At 41.2% G+C, this 16,781-nt stretch overlaps 2 protein-coding genes across 2 annotated transcripts; both read left to right on the forward strand.

Annotated features, from left to right (window-relative positions):
• Window positions 1-740: 740 nt before the first annotated feature.
• LOC146670635 (butyrophilin-like protein 1) lies at window positions 741-6,528 on the forward strand. Its single transcript, XM_085407646.1, has 4 exons — window positions 741-816; window positions 4,761-5,099; window positions 5,188-5,466; window positions 6,410-6,528. The coding sequence occupies exons 1-4, from the start codon at window positions 741-743 to the stop codon at window positions 6,526-6,528; spliced, it is 813 nt and encodes a 270-aa protein (XP_085263772.1).
• A 3,570-nt stretch (window positions 6,529-10,098) lies between these two features.
• On the forward strand, window positions 10,099-13,212 carry LOC146670636 (putative butyrophilin subfamily 2 member A3). Its single transcript, XM_085407645.1, has 4 exons — window positions 10,099-10,174; window positions 11,700-12,032; window positions 12,548-12,826; window positions 12,961-13,212. Exons 1-4 carry the CDS (start codon window positions 10,099-10,101, stop codon window positions 13,077-13,079), a joined length of 807 nt encoding a protein of 268 aa, XP_085263771.1. The 3' UTR covers window positions 13,080-13,212.
• The last annotated feature ends 3,569 nt before the right edge of the window (window positions 13,213-16,781 follow it).

Raw genomic sequence — 16,781 nt, forward strand, 5'->3', positions numbered from 1 at the left:
TGCTGTCTCTCCTGCTTCAACCACCAAACATCAGCAGATGTAGTTTGGACAGACAGTCGTTCAGGCTGTAGGCTGTTGTGTAGATAAACTGATCCTGCCTCTCTGTGTGTGTCTGTGTTTGCGCTCATTGTGATTTCTCTGCTTATGGCCGTGAGCCCACAGCTCCTGAAGCAGGACCGCGCACGCTTAAAGCCGCCACTCCCACTACGAACTTCTGGGAAATGTGGCGCAGCTGCTTTGTTTTATCAGTGAATGCAGGTCTTTGAAAGTTGAACCTGTTCATCAGAAAAAGGATACAATCGTGTTCCTGAGAGCTGCGATTTCACAGAAAAATTTAAAGTGATGAAAGTTTTAATGTGCATGTGAATACTTGCTGAGTGAGTCTGCTGTTTCTACTTCCAGAGTTAGGTGTCTCTCACACACACACACACACACACACACACACACACACACACACACACACACACACACACACACACACACACACACACACTCACAAACACACACGCATGCGCGCGCGCACACACACTGACACACACACTGACAGTGAAGACTTGTTGGTTCCTGCTGCAGTCTGTGTCCGACCATCTCGGTGTGCGAGCCTTCCCAGGTCTCAGGTTTTGGTCTCCGGTTTGCAGGAACTGCTCCGACTTTATTTGGTGCTTTAACTGCAGAGATTTCACCTCCTAACCAGCTGCTGCCGTTCGGATCACGGGGACGAACAGACTTTATTCAGCATCATGTTTTTAGCGGAGCTTTTATCTTTGTGCGTCTTTCCTCTGATGATGTTTGCAGTAACAGCAGGACATGAAAACGGTAGGAAATCCTCAATAACTCTGATCATTTCTCACAGAGTCTCCCTGATTCTGTGCTCTGACCTCCTTTATAATTTATACCAGCTGTACATGTCTCCAATACCTTGAATCCAGACTATTGTCTCCCATTCATGTAATTAAAATGTGATGGCGTGCTGTGAACTGCCTGCTCTCACAGCAGTTTGTGGATCCAGCTGCTCCAGATGTGAACTGGAAAAAACTCACCTACAGTTAAAGACACCGGACATAATCTATGAGCTCTCTTTTTGTTTTTGAGATTTAGTTTGTGTATAACGTCAGACGTTTGTTCTAACATTTGTTTTATGATGAAAGTTTTCTTTAAGGACGTGATTCTGTGATCGTTCCCAAAGATGTGACGGGATTATTTACATTCATTTCATGTTCTTCTGTTAAGATCGGTGGGTTTAAACAAGTATAAGAAAAGAATTCAAACTTTAATCTCAAGTATATAATGTACCTAATAAAGTGACTCACTGGACACTTTATTAGGTACATTGTTCAGCTCTCACTCAATTCTCAAATCACGTTAGCCTTTCTCATTGTTTCCACACACGTCACTGCACCTTGAGGCGGCTGTTGTTGTGATTTTATATAAATAAAATTGAATTGAATGAACTTCTCATTAGAAACAGATCCTGATCCATCACGTTCCTGAATACTTACCAGCATCACATTTGTGCTTCCAGTCAAATCACATCAGTGTGACGCTGAAACTGCCTCTCAGGACAAAGCAACATGAACACGTTTATAATAATGTCACACTATTAAGCATCATTAAGGTCATTCATTGTTTATACGGCATACTCCTCTGTAGCATGTCATTATGAATACAGATTGTTTTCTGACTATGATCATTACCACAGATGAATAATCACATCTGTAATTAGAGGCGACATATTAAGGAGGAGGAGTGATTTATAGATGAATTGGCAGAGGTGGGACCAAGTCATTGTTTTGCAAATCTCAAGTAAGTCTCAAGTCTTTATCCTCAAGTCACAAGTCAAGTCTCAAGTCACTGGTGTAAAAGTCCGAGTAAAGTCTCAAGTCTGAAACTTTGAATTTCAAGTCCTTTCGAGTCTTTAAAAAACAAAAACAACAACAAAAAGTCGCAGTTATATGTAAATGTAAATATTAGACCATGTGATTTTTAAATCTGTTTTTCTCAACAACATGACGAAATACTGAACTTAGAAAATATACACAAATTGTGAAATTGCACCTCCATAAAATGCAGCTCAATTAAACCTAGCTCCTAGAATAAGTTTCACCGACAGTTCTGAGATAAGCTGCATGTTATTCTTGGATGCGCTTGTAGGACCAGCTTTAAAAAAGCATGACAAAAAAATTACACACATGAAAACCAGACAGTACCATCAACGTAGCCTGGACAACATTTGCTAGTTAGATGAAGTCAGCTATCCAATCGTAGCAAAAGAGAACCTACTGTTCTTTATGCAACTTCAGCTGTCGGACAAAGTTGAAGTTGTTCCATCTCTGTCTGGGATTCTCTGCTTGCATGTTTTGCATATTGCATTTCATTTTTTTGTTGACTACTTCATAGTTTATGTACCTGAAAAAAATAACTCCTTGCAGCATTTTTGAGCGTTTTTTTTTTCTTAAAAAAAATCTGGTTAATTTGATTGGCTGTGCTACACTCATGCACACATATGTACGGAGTGTGGTTGGAATAAATGAATGAATGAATTGAATTAATGGTGCACATTTTCTATATAACTCATTCACTGCCATTGACGTCTATAGACGTCAATTACGTTTTTCAATGGGAGGGGCTAGAATACAACCTCGGGCAGCTTGTCAGTGAACATCAGACTGCTTGAAATGTATTTTTCACAAAAAGCTCGTTTTCTCCCTTTTTGTGGTCAAAACAGGCATTTTTGGTGGAACCCACCTCTCTTCTACAGCTGATTACTAAAGAATGGAAAATGGTAGAAACAAGCTTTTTTTTTGGATGGAAGAAGAGAGTCTGTTCTTCATTTTGGTTGGTTCAGCGTTTATATGATCATAACACACAGTTTCCTGTGGCTCTTCAAAAATGAGTAAAAATGCTCAAAAACCCTGGCAGTGAATGAGATAATATGTGTGTTAAATTTTAGAGATGGGGTGAAATATCAAGTCTTTTCAAGTAAAATGGTTCAAGTCCAATTCAAGTCCCAGGTCACTGGTGTAAAAGTCCAAGTCACAGTCTTAGAACATTTTTTCAAGTCAAGTCTAAAGTCATAAAATTAATGACTCGCGTCTGACTCGAGTCCAAGTCATGTGACTCGAGTCCACACCTCTGTGAATTGGTGAATGATGAATTAAGCACTTTCTAATAGCTTACTAATAACTTAATGATACTTAATGATGCTTAATAGAGAGACATTATTAAAGTGCTGCTGAAACGTTCTCAGAAGAGGTGCAGCTGCAAAAATAGAAACACAGACTCTCAGTCTTGTGTCACAGGTGCCTGACATGGCACTGTAATTACACACGAGCATATGCTATATGCTATATATATATGTTCACCTACCACTTTATTAGGTACACCTGGCATGTGTTGGGTAGCACCCATTTTTGCTTTTCAGAGTTTGATTCATTCTTTGTGTCACAGATTCAGAACAAACTGCTCATTGGTTTCCAGTTTAGAAATGAAGAAATGTTTATAGTTTAACTGCATACAACATCTGTGTATTAATATAAAATAGAAAACATTTTCTTAAATGAAAAAATATATAAATAATCTCATGTACAGTCAAAGGTCAAAGTCAAATAAAATAATATATCTTCAATCTGAACTAAGGCATAAAAATGTAGCTTGACTCTTCTTAGAAAGCTTGCTGACATTAATTGGAGTCAAGTACTATTAATTTATAATAATATTTCAGTATCCACTTTAACCACCCTCAGCTCAGTGTCTCAGAGTCGTCTGTCTACATTTTTACTGGCTTTTAAAACCAAACTTTTATTTTATATTTTCAAATATTCACGCAGTTTGATCAATAAAATATTTTAACTAATTTCACTTTTAATCTAAAAAATGGTATGAAAGACAAATATAGTCTAGTACACCTCATGGCCCCCTTTAGACTCGCCCCTGTTCTCCATGTAAAACAGGACGGCTGCTGTCGGCGAGCTGCATCATTTAAGCGTCTCAAAGACTGAGGGAACAGGTCATCTGCATGTGTGTAAAACAAACATCGGAGGATGGAGCAGCGACAAAGTTTGCTTTTCTGCATGTTAGAGTTTGATGATCAGGAGCTTTGATGAAGGACTTTAAAGGTTTTAATGTTGATCACAGAACAGATTTGTATCTTTAAATCAGCCTGAGCTCTTCGTCTCGGTCTTCACTGTGTGTAAATTCCACGTTAAACTATCGCAGCCTCATCATCACTGCTACTGCTCTTATCAGTGTTTCTGTTTATAAGTGGAGGCTGTTTGGGTTTGATGTTGTCAGACCTTTTTCTGACAAGCTGCCCAAAAATATGTTTGCAGGTCTGTTTTTTAGTCACAAATACGGGTTAAACACTAGCTACAGATCCGAGCAATAAACAAAGCATCGAAAGAATTCATGTTGACAATTTTTTATTGAATTTACAGTTTTTCTTGATTGACTTGCCTGCTGCATGACAGCAAAGTCCAAATTTTCCAAACAGTTAAGACACAGGCACAAACTCATCATCAAGGTGACACATTTGGTTTGCAAAAGATGTTTTTGACTGAAAAAACAAACTGTTGTGATGAGCTGTGAGACTCAGACGAGTGGATCAACACACTAGCAGATGTCTTCAGCAGTGAAGCCTGTGCAGGAACAATATGAGTGTGTGTGATGTGCTGGAGGAATGTGATGTTTTAATACTTATCTCTGAATGATCTGCATTTGTTCTGTGTTTAAACATAATGATTTAAATATGTTTCATTCTTCAGGGCGAGGAACCGTCGTGGTGGCTGTATCTGAAGGAAACTACATCATCTTGCCGTGCTCGCTCAGCTCCCAGGAGAGCCTCGTACGAACGCGCTTTCACTGGAAGAAAGACGATAAGCGGGAGGTGTTTGTGTACGACGCCGGCCTCCATCATAATAACAGACGTTCAGGTCAAGACGAGCACTTCAGAGGACGCGTGTCACACTTTTCAGACCAGCTGAAGTTTGGTAACGCCTCCATCATCATCAGAAACACCAAGGTGGCCGACAGTGGAGACTACACCTGTGATTTTCCATTTCATCAGCCGGACAGAGAAACATTTAACGTCACCCTGGTTGTTGGTGAGTCTTTCATTTCTGCAATCATCCTAAGAAGTTATTCCAACCTTAAACAGTATGGAGTGTCCACTTTCTCCTGCTGTGTTCACAGGTGCAGCTCTGAAGCCGTTTGTTGGGATCCTGAACATCAGCGAGGTCGGGGTGCAGCTGAAGTGTGAGGTCAGAGGTGCTTCTCCAAAGCCTAAAGTAGAGTGGAGGGACAGCGATGGGAACATCCTTCCTGCTGAGGAGCCACAGGTGTCACACAGAGACGGCCGCTATGACATCACCCTCCTCACCACGGTGACCAGGACAAACACAAACCACTTCCTCTGTGCAGCCACGCAGGAGGAGCTCAGCCACCGAGCTGCTGACGAGATCTTTGCTCCAGGTTTGATTCCCGCTCGTCATGTTTCAGTCTGTGATGCTGATGTTTGTGCGTTTTAAACAATGCTGTGAAAAAGTATTTATCTTCCTTCCTGATTTCATTGTTTTTTGCATATTTGTCACATTTAGATGTTTCAGATCATCAAACAAATATAAATAACAAAGTAATACAAAAGGTAGTTTTTAGATTATTTATCCAAACACAGACACACACTGTGATTAGGCAAATCTTTTGGAAAGCTGAGTTTAATTTTCCTATTTTAAGCATTAATGCTGCCAGAGCTGAAAACCAGAAATGAATTTTAAAAAATCTCCTAAACAGACAAAAAACTTTTCTGAAAAAGTGAATTAGACCAAAATCTGACAAAGCAGCGCATCATGAAAGAGAAGCTGAGACAAGTCAGTGACATCTATCGGTGATGTTTGGGTACAAACTCGTGTTTAAGGCTTTATGGTTCACACAGAGAGTCATTATCTACCAATTAACAGGAGTTGGAAAAGTGGTGAAGCAGGAGTCACCGACCTTACAAAGTTACACTGAGAGCACATCGGTGGCTCATCCAGGAGGTCAGTAAAGAACCCAGAACAACAGGCAGCTTGTGTCAGTTTAGGAGAACAGACCAGAAAATCCTCCACACTGATGTGACGCACTGTTCATCAGTTATCACAGACGCCTGAGCGCTGCAGAGGGAAATACAAGCACCTGTTTTCACACAGGTTAAAGGTCAGGGTGGGACGTTTTTGTTCCTTTAATAAATAAAAACATCACTTAAAAAATCTTATTTTCTGTTTACTCGGCTTATAAAATAAAACATCAGGAAGGAAAAAAAACATTTTCACAGACGTGTTTGTATTTTTTCATTGATCACAGACGCTGATCTTATTTCTGTGGGTTGAAACTAAACCTGACCTTTAGTGTAACAGCTGGATTGTGTCGTGTGTTTCAGCCCAGCTGTTTGAGTCCTGCCGTGGAGACACCGTGCTCATAGTTTCATTTGTTTCTGGGATTCTTTCTGCGCTCGTCGTTTTGTCTCTCTGTGTGTGTTTCATCTACACTACAGCGTAACTCGCCTTTAAAGGTACGTTTGAACATATTCACACCTGTGGACCTCGTCAAGAATGATGCAGTAACAAATAATAGAGACATGAATGAATAAATGACCAGAGAAAGAAAAGCTGACCTCAAGCTGTCAAACAAAAGTCACATTGAGTTTGTTTATTTTGTTTTTTAATGTCCAAAAAGTATCAGATGAGGGAACGGTGAGGGAACGGTTAGGGAATGGTTAGGGAACGGTGAGGGAACAGTGAGGGAACGGTTAGCGAACAGTGAGGGAACGGTGAGGGAACAGTGAGGGAACAGTTAGGGAATGGTTAGGGAACGGTGAGGGAACAGTGAGGGAACAGTGAGGGAACGGCAGGGAACGGTTAGGGAACAGTGAGGGAACGGTGAGGGAACGGTGAGGGAACGGTTAGGGAACAGTGAGGGAACAGTGAGGGAACGGTTAGCGAACAGTGAGGGAACGGTGAGGGAACAGTGAGGGAATGGTTAGAGAATGGTTAGGGAACGGTGAGGGAACAGTGAGGGAACAGTGAGGAACGGTTAGGGAACAGTGAGGGAACGGTGAGGGAACGGTTAGGGAACAGTGAGGGAACAGTGAGGGAACGGTTAGCAAACAGTGAGGGAACGGTGAGGGAACAGTGAGGGAACGGTTAGGGAATGGTTAGGGAATGGTTAGGGAACGGTGAGGGAACGGTTAGGGAACAGTGAGGGAACGGTGAGGGAATGGTGTGCAGAGTTCCTGTTTGAAGTACAGATGTATTCATGATAACATGTTTTTATTCTGACCAACAGAATTTATTGTGTTTTGTTGTTTTAACATAATAAAAATTCTCATCTTCACAGGACCAACATTCTTCATGTGTATGTGTGTGATTTTAAAAGCAGACTTTATGTAATAAGTACTTTTATTTCCTTTTTGCAGCTTCTCAGTGAAACCAGAGACACGATGTTTCTGTGAGGCTGATTTACAGCAGACTCCAGGCTCCAGAACAAAGTTACTGAGGAAAACAGATTCATACCTCAGTGAACTGAAATACTGAAATCCTACGTTTCCTTTGTCTTTATGTTGATCCAGCTTATTACAGGGAAGGAAATACTCTTGCTTTAATTTATGCCATCTTTTTTAATTGCATTGAGAAGCAGTGTTTCTATGATGATCATGAAATGTGAAAACAGACACTGCATTTGACATGTTGTTATCAGGAACTGTGAAGCACGCGAAAGTGCAGCTGGTTTTAATTCTGTTCGGTCCTGTTACAGGACGTCTGTGAATGTTTTTAGTGTTTGTGCTCCCAGAACTACTGCTCTCATTATTATTATCATTGTATACTTCATGTCTGCAGTCAGACGGTCTCGGTCATTAGTCACACAGAAGATCGTTTCACAGGTCGTCCCATCTCAAATCAAAGACACAAACAAACAAACAATTTGAAAACATGAACGTTGTGCTGTTTATAGACGTGTCTGGGTCTATGTTGAATTGCCTTTTTAAAATTCTGTCACTATAAAAACTGTTCAAGATCCTTTAAATTTAATATCTGATGCAACGACTGGAGCCCCACTCCTAAAGATCCATATTCACAGAGCCATGTTTACAAATGTGCACATATACAGTAACTAACTGTGGCTGTGTGCAAAATGTACCTCTGCTGTGTAATGTACAACCTTCTTTTCAAAACACGTGTTAGAGGCTTCCTCCTCATCATCATCATTGCCCCTCCCACCTCCCATCCTCTGCCCAGTGTTTTTCTGATGAAGGCAACGAGCAGAAACATGTCGATTGAGTAATTCATTCGTTCTTGTTCCCACGATGCTGCTCGAGCTTCACCTTCTTTAGGCTATAGCTCTCCTCCATGCACCTTGAGTAATAAGTGAAGTTGTGCCAGAGATCTTTGTGTTGCCACGGATGTCGTCCTGATCACATCAGCTCCAGTTTTATGTTTTTACAGAGAAACAGACGCTCAGAGCTCCACATGCAAGCTTGATGTGGTCCAAGGATGAGCGACGTCCCTGTTTTTTACTGTTATTTAGTCTGTGCTGATACTTTCGCTTCCACTCTGTGGAGGCTTGATGCTCAGGACTTTTAAACATTAGTTTTCTCCTTTTTGTTGGTGAAATGAATGAATGAACTTTCTTGTGGGACAACTAGTGCCTTCATGCTCATGAAAAAACATGAAACATTGTCTCAACTTAAAAATAAAACCTTTTCCAAACTCTGTCTTTTCGTTTTTACAGTTAGTTTCCCTTCTTGTTGATGATGTTTCTGTTAGAACAAAGAGCTGTGTCAGCTTTTTTAGCGTCTGTTCTTAAATGCTGAATATTATTCCATCTTTCATCCTGCAGTCAGCTGTAAAACATCTCAACTCTACATCACAGGCTGACTAAATGTTGCTTTGTTCGCTTTATTTAGAGTTTGATTTTACTCAGACTTCTGCACATCACTCAATGAATTTATGAATATTAAATGCAGTGCTTTTCTGGCGCCCTCTAGTGTCCAAAACTCCAGCATGCAGCAAACAGCAATGAGCTAATGAATTAAATGCAGCCTTTACTGGTCCATTAGAAAGACTGGAAGTCTCCTTCTCTCTGTGAGTTGTGCTGGCCTGTGTCCTGCGGTCCTCCTTGCGGGCTGTCCTGTCCCTTCACCTGGCTCTCTGGTTTGGGGTGGGTGCCTCTTCCTTCCAGGATTGTTGGGGGTCCGGGAGTCTGGGGCACGTGGAGCTTGAGTTCTTCATTACCTCAAAATCATCCTTGATTTTATTCAGCTGAGTTTAAATAATGACTTTGATAATGACAGCGTCGGGCTGCTGTCTGAATGTAACAGTAACAGAATCATGTTTCAGCAGCTTTCATTCGGCCGTCCACATGTTGGTCAGATATTTAAGATATTTGTGGTTTTTGTTTGTGGTTTTGGAAGGATGAGGACTGGAGGTGGACTCTGATCAGAACCTGTACAGGTATAAATCTTCTCTGGACTCATGCCTTCTGTGTTTATTGGGCGGCGCCCTGCATTAATTCTTGCAACGAGCCTGCGCATGTTTAAACGTGACATGCCCACAGTGAACTAGGAAATGTGATGCTGTTTTGTTTCGGTGAACTGCACTTCTCTGGAAACAGGCGGTTTTTGCATGTTCCTCTGTCATCCAACCAGCTCGACCGACGGACAGGATGTAACAGCTGTAACGTGATGCATGCATGAAAAATGTGAAGTAATGAAAGGTTGACTCCATGTGTGACGATGGTCTGCACTGCATAGATTTTTCTCTCCAGTCTGTTAAGGCAGAGTTTCACTCACACACACACACACACACACACACACACACACACACACACACACACACACACACACACACACACACACACACACACACACACACACACACACACACACACACCAGGGAAGACCTGCTCACATTCCTGCTCCAGCCTGAATCACACCGGACTCAACGACTCGTGAGCTCCTGGGATCTTTTTGGATTTCATTTTTTGGGGATTTGCAGGAAGTGCTCACTCACTTTTAGAGATTTAAGCTGCTGCTGTTTGGATCGCAGGGAGGAACAGACTTTATTCAGCAACATGTTTTTATCGGAGCTTTTATCTCTGAGCCTCTTCCCTCTGACGGTGTCTGCGGTAACAGCAGGACATGAAAACGGTAAGAAATCATCAGTAACTGTGATCACAGCGTCTCCCTGAGAGTTTGTTCTGACCTCCTTTTAAGTGAACAAACTCAGAGCTTCACAGCAACGGTTCAAACTCACCTGCAGTCAAAGACACAAGCCTTCCTGCCTTTTTGTTACGGTGTAAATATTAATTAAAAAATTATATTTATAGTCACATATAATAAATGCTCACTTCAGAGAGAAGGGAAGAATGAGTCTTAGTCTAAGTTTGTCTGTTTTATATTCCACTTTTAAAATTCAATTTTATTTAATTCAATAAAAGGTCAGATGAACAGGATCAAATTTTGGGATTTACTTACCTGAATAATTGCATTAAAACATCCAGTGAGCTGCAGTTGTCTGGGTTCCTTCATGATGTCAGAGAAGAATGGCGAGGAAGGCAACTCTAATAACCTCTCGTTACAACTAAAGTGGGCAGAAGAGCATCTCTGAACACACTTTGGACCTTGTAGATGGTCTGCAGCAGCAGAGGAGCACACTGGGGCTCGCTGTCAGCAAAGAACAGGAAACTGAGGCTAAACTGAGCAAACAGCAGAATAGAAAAACGTTGCCTGGTGTGATGAGACTTTATTTCTGCTGCCATGTTTAGATGGCAGGTCAGAATATGGCGTAAATAAAAGAAAGCATGGCTCCATCCTTCCTGGTATCGTTCCAGCTGCTGGTGGTGTGGGTCTCTGTACCAGCGAAGTCCACGCTGCCTACCTGAGTTTTGTTGCTGACCGTGTTTATCGATGAATGACTACAGTGCACCATCTCCTGATGGCTGCTTGAACAGGACAGCACTTAAGGCTTAAAGAAGCTTAAACCATCTCCAACTGGTTTCTCGAACATGACGATAAGATCAGTGTACTCGAATGACCTCCACAGTCACCAGATCTCAGTCCAGCAGAGCACCTTTGGGCTGTGGTATAATAGGAGATTCACATCATGTAAGAAAAGCTGACAAAGCTGCAGCAGCTGTGTGATGCTAACACGTCAACATGGACCAGAACCTCTGAGAAGTTAGCTTGTTGACTCTGCGCCATTAACAGCTCTGAAGGTAAAGATGGTCCAACTGAATAAGAGCAAGGTTTCCCTGATAAAGCTGCTGTAGGAGGCATGCATGCTTTGTGGATTGATAATGTTTGGTTTCTATGTTTGGTTGTGGGGTGTGTGCTCCACAGGTAAAGGTGATCACACTCGCCTGTTCACTTCACCTGGGGTTGGACGAACATGAAGTGAGCACAGGAGGAGTCTGTGTGCTTGATGGTTTTCCTGTCCTGGTGTTTGGCATGTTTGAAATAAACAGGAGTGCATCCAGTTTATTTTTCATCTCATGCTAACTTCCTTAAATGATTTGGTCATGTGACTCAAATGCTGAATAAAACTGTTTTCTAACTCGGTTATAAACTGTTGTTGCAGTTGAGATGACGTGTTTACGAGCTATTTATTTTAGATTTAGCTCTGTATTATTCATGTTTTGTTCTCATGAGGTTTAAACTGTGATTCATTCTTTAGGAACCGTCGTGGTGGTGGCATCTGAAGGAAGTTACATCATCTTGCCGTGCTCGCTCAGCTCCCAGGAGAGCCTCGAACGAACGCGCTTTGATTGGAGGAAAAGCGACGACAGGGAGGTGTTTGTGTACGACGCTGGACTTCATTACAACAACGGCCTGCGAGGTCAAGACGAGCACTTCAGAGGACGCGTGTCACACTTTTCAGACCAGCTGAAGTTTGGTAACGCCTCCATCATCCTCAGAAACACCACGGTGGCCGACAGTGGAGACTACACCTGTGATTTTCCATTTCATCAGCCGGACAGAGAAACATTTAACGTCACCCTGGTTGTTGGTGAGTCTTTCATTTCTGAAAACAAACCAAAGACCAAGTGTAACAAGCGAAGCACACGTGAACTTTTATAACAGACAAGAGGTGAAATATTCCTTCTTTACCACAATACTGATATAAAAACTTTATACTGATTTGATATCAGTAATATTTGGTGTTTTCTGCTGTTAATGACAAAAGTGTATCGATCATGCTCCACACTCTTAGTGCTGTTAGTGTTGGCTCAAACAACCCTTTGTGGGGAAAGTGACCGCAGATATTTCTCTCCTGATGCCTCTGCTTGTTCTCGGGATAAGAACAGGGTGTGTTCAGACAGGCTGGCTGGTAGGAAAACAAATCAGCAGAAACAAATCTTATTCTACATTCCTCAGATTCAACAGTCCTGTGTCCTGTAACCCACTTCAGACGTGTCATGAAGCAGGAACAACAACAACGCAGAACTTTTCCCTGTTTCACTGAAGACAGTTTTAAGCTGATTTGCTTGTTCTGACTCGTGTTTCCTGCTGCTGTGTTCACAGGTGCAGCTCCGAAGCCGTTTGTTGGGATCCTGAACATCAGCGAGGTCGGGGTGCAGCTGAAGTGTGAGGTCAGAGGTGCTTCTCCAAAGCCTAAAGTAGAGTGGAGGGACAGCGATGGGAACATCCTTCCTGCTGAGGAGCCACAGGTGTCACGCACAGGAGAGCGCTATGACATCACCCTCCTCACCACGGTGACCAGGACAAACAGCAGCCTCTTCCACTGTGTAGCCACGCAGGAGGAGCTCAGCCACCGAGCTGCTGACGAGATCTTTGTTCCAGGTTTGATTCCCGCTCATCATGTTTCAGTCTGTGAATGATGCTGTTTTCATGAATGTGCTTTTCGTTGATCACAGACTAAATTGTGGATGTCATGGAGACTCGTGTTGACAGCAGGCTGGTGTCGTGTGTTTCAGACCAGCTGTTTGAGTCGTGCGGTGGAGACATCGTGCTCATAGTTTCATTTGTTTGTGGAATTCTCTCTGCGGTCGTGCTGATAGCTGTGTACGTGTGTTTCCTCTACTTTACCGTCTAATCGTCCATGAAGGTGCGTTTGAAAGATGGATTATATCAACATGTCTGTAATCTGCAGACACGACTGTACCGCGGATATTAATTTTTGTTTTATTATCTTATTCACAGCTCCTTTTTTATTGGGTCTTTTATTCTGTGTGTGTGTGTGTGTGTGTGTGTGTGTGTGTGTGTGTGTGTGTGTGTGTGTGTGTGTGTGTGTGTGTGTGTGTGTGTGTGTGTGTGTGTGAGTGATGTTGCCTTAAATATAATTTATTTGTCATGAGGAAGTTTCACTGAGCATATTCACATCAGTTTGTTCTGTTGTGTGTTTGATTGTTCTGGAAGGTAAAGCAGGAACTTGATGTGTTCAGGTTCAGGTTGATTGTCTGCAGTTTCACACGTTGATGTTTTGTACGTTTTTATCCGTGAACCCAGGAAAAATAGGAGTTGCTACAGAAACAAAGCAAAGTTATGTGAATGATTAAATGACCAAAGAAAGAAAAATATTTATGTTAAGCTCGAGCTCTTTTTGCAAAATCACATTTTTGGTTTATTTGTTGTTGTTTTAATGACCAAAATGAAAAGTATCAGATTCGGGAAGTTTGCATCGTGCCGTGATGTGTTTAAAACAGGGATGATGGGGACAGGAGGTTAACTGGTGTGAGTGTGAGTGGTTGTCTGTGTCTGTGTTGGCCCTGTGACAGACTGCTGATCTGTTCTGGGTTAACCCCGCCTCTCGGCCTATGGATGCTGGGATAGACTCCACCCCCTGCGTCTCTGAGGAGGATGAGCAGAGGAGGAGGGATAGTTGTTTCTCCTGCTAACAGGTGATGTGTTTCTTTATTGAAACTTGGAGTCATGAACATATTATAGATGCAGAATAATAAGCTTCACAGCTGCTTCTGCTCACTGAGTTCATTGTTAACATTAAAATCTTTAGAGTTAAAGAGTTTCACTCACAGTCCAGTGGCTTTAAATGAGATGCTGATCACTCATCTTTTTGGGAGCTCCATTCATCACATGTATGTGTTGATGTAAAAGTTGCTTTTGTGTAATATTTACTTTGATCTCTTGTTTGCAGATTCTTGGAGAAACCAGAGTGATGATCCTTCTAAGGATCCTTGTAACGGTGACACCGAGCTGCCACATCAGACACTCAGAAGAAACTTACTGATTCTAAGTTCAGGACAACAGATTCATGCGTCAGTGAAATGAAATCTTTACTTTTACTCTTGTCTCATATTGAGTCAGCGTGAAGTAAATGCTGCTGTTTTATATTTATTTTAAAATGATGGCTCATGATGAAATGAATGTTTTTTTTATTGTCACATGAAGCAGTGACTTCCATGATGATCATGACACATGAAACATGATCATGGCTGTTGTTACTGGGAAATGAACACTAAGCTGCAGTAACGTCCAGCTTTGCTCTGCACTTTAATGTTTGTGCTCTCACACTGTCATTACCTTATTAATGCTACGTTTCATATCTGCAGTCAGATAATGTTAACCATCACAGCAGACTCTCGTGCTGTTTCATTTAATTAAGACAAATATGGCCATCATCTTTTATTCATTCTCTTATTTCTCTATGTGCAGATTTGAAATTTTGTATAAAATCTTTCCTTCTAATTTAAAGATTATTTGCTGCTGTTCAGAAACCTGAAGTAGAGTAGCAGGACAGTGATGGAAGCATCCTTCCTAATGAGGAAGTTGTACTTTTACTGAGCAAGTCTTGACTTATATGTGTATGTCTATCACTTGTATTCTTCTTTCTAAAGTCTTTAAAAGAAGACATTTTCTGTCCTTACACCTGACCGTTTACTTAAGCCACGTATGACTGACCCGTGAATCTTTCAAGCCTAAATTGTAACCGTGTGTGTGTACATGGGTACGTTTATCTCTGAGGTATAACACTTCTTTTTTAACTCCCAAAAGTCAAAAAATGTAACTACAAACAGTTCAGACGAAGGCATTTCTGTGTTTTTCACTGACTGATCAAAGAAAAACTAATGATGATCAAAAATGTAAAAATAAATAAATAAATAAATAAAATCTGAAGGTTTAAATAAATTGTTCTCTTTGTGTGTCTGCAGCTCAGACGCAGTCTCATACACTCAGCCCAAACTTCGGACTCAGATGATTTCCCTCGTTTTGTTTTCACTGATTCGTTTACAGTGCAGGGACTAACGTGTTGTTAAGTAAAGCGTTACAGTAACTACATTATTATTGTGGTAACGAGCACGGTAACTAGTTATTATGCCAAAATCAGGAACCCGTCAATCGTTACTGGGATTTAGAGTCGTTATAGGGCTTTGGAGTTGACGTAACGCCGCAATGCATTGTGGGAGCGCAGCACCATATTGGCAGGCCACGTATCAAAGATTCCCTCAAGATTCAAGACTCAAAACTCTTTATTTGTTGCATGCATAGTTATACAAGTACAACACGCAGTGAAATGTATCCTGACCTGCTCCTCGACTGTGCAAAAGAGGGAGAGAAGAACATTATGTACATTAAGAATATATACATGGGGGACATTATGTGCAGTAGTAGATTTGTATGCAGCAAGTACGTTAATTATGTGCAGTAAATGAATTAAATAAACATCAACACGTTTCAGAAACTGGAGCAACTCAAATTAATCCAGATATAATTAAGAATCAGACAAAAATCCTCTTGTTAAATGTCAGAGGTCCAAAACACATAATTAGTGTCTTCTCAGGTCCCTCAAGACTATCCAGAACAGAAGAGCAGGAAGTATGTGTGTACTACAGCTGTTTTTATAATCATACATCCAGTCAGTCGTTTCTGGACTTCACATATTTCAGTTCATGGTGTGATTGAGTTGTTATTTCTTTGTCAGGTTAATTGTAATGATTCTGGTTATAATTGTTCGTGCATGTTAAGATTATATGTCTCAGTACTTTGATACTATGTTGCTAAGATATTTAATATAAGATATTTAGCACTAAGTTAATAGCAGCGGCCATAATCCCCACAATAATAACATCCAGCTGTATTAGTTAGAGGACTGTTCGACTGTTTAGTTTAACTGCTGCTAGTTTTACCGTATTTGTGCCTTAATATGAGCAACTTGTAAGACACGTGTTAAAAAGCTTATCTATGGTCTACAGGGACCCCTTGTGGACATTGTGAGATATTGTTGTGTGGAGAAGATGGAGTTACTGTATTGTGATCATAGTTATCTGTGACACGTAAACGACAAGTTCAGTTATGGCTGCACCGCCTGGCAAGCACTTTGATGCAAACAACTCTTCTGTGGGAATTTATTAAAGACCAATAACCCAACTCCTGCACTGCTGCAGTCTTTCCCCAACCAGACCCTGGATCAACAGTCAGGTACGACACATGCTGCGTACTCGGTCTCTTGCATTTACATTTTTCCTTCAATTTTGCGTTTACGTGTGGACGGGATTTTTTTTAAAAACAAAAATGGAAAATCTGTTTTCAAAAATACCCGTGTACGTGTGGACGTAGCCTAAGATGACTTTAGGAATTCTGTGTCGCCTCTTGTTGTTATCTGTAAATAATAATAAAAAAGGCACCTTCACATACTGTGTATATTTAGAATCCAGACTCTTCAATTTGTTTGCTAGAACATGCATCACATCCAGCTAAAACAAACTGTGACATACTTTGGCTGTAAAGATTTTGTGTTCGCACTCTGATGATGACGACAAGCTCGTCTATTCGAGCCTGC

The sequence above is a fragment of the Rhamphochromis longiceps genome, linkage group LG5, assembly GCF_057381845.1.
Source record: "Rhamphochromis longiceps isolate RC_006_pf linkage group LG5, R_longiceps_female_GT1.1, whole genome shotgun sequence".
In the NCBI taxonomy this organism is placed as follows: Eukaryota; Metazoa; Chordata; class Actinopteri; order Cichliformes; family Cichlidae; genus Rhamphochromis; species Rhamphochromis longiceps.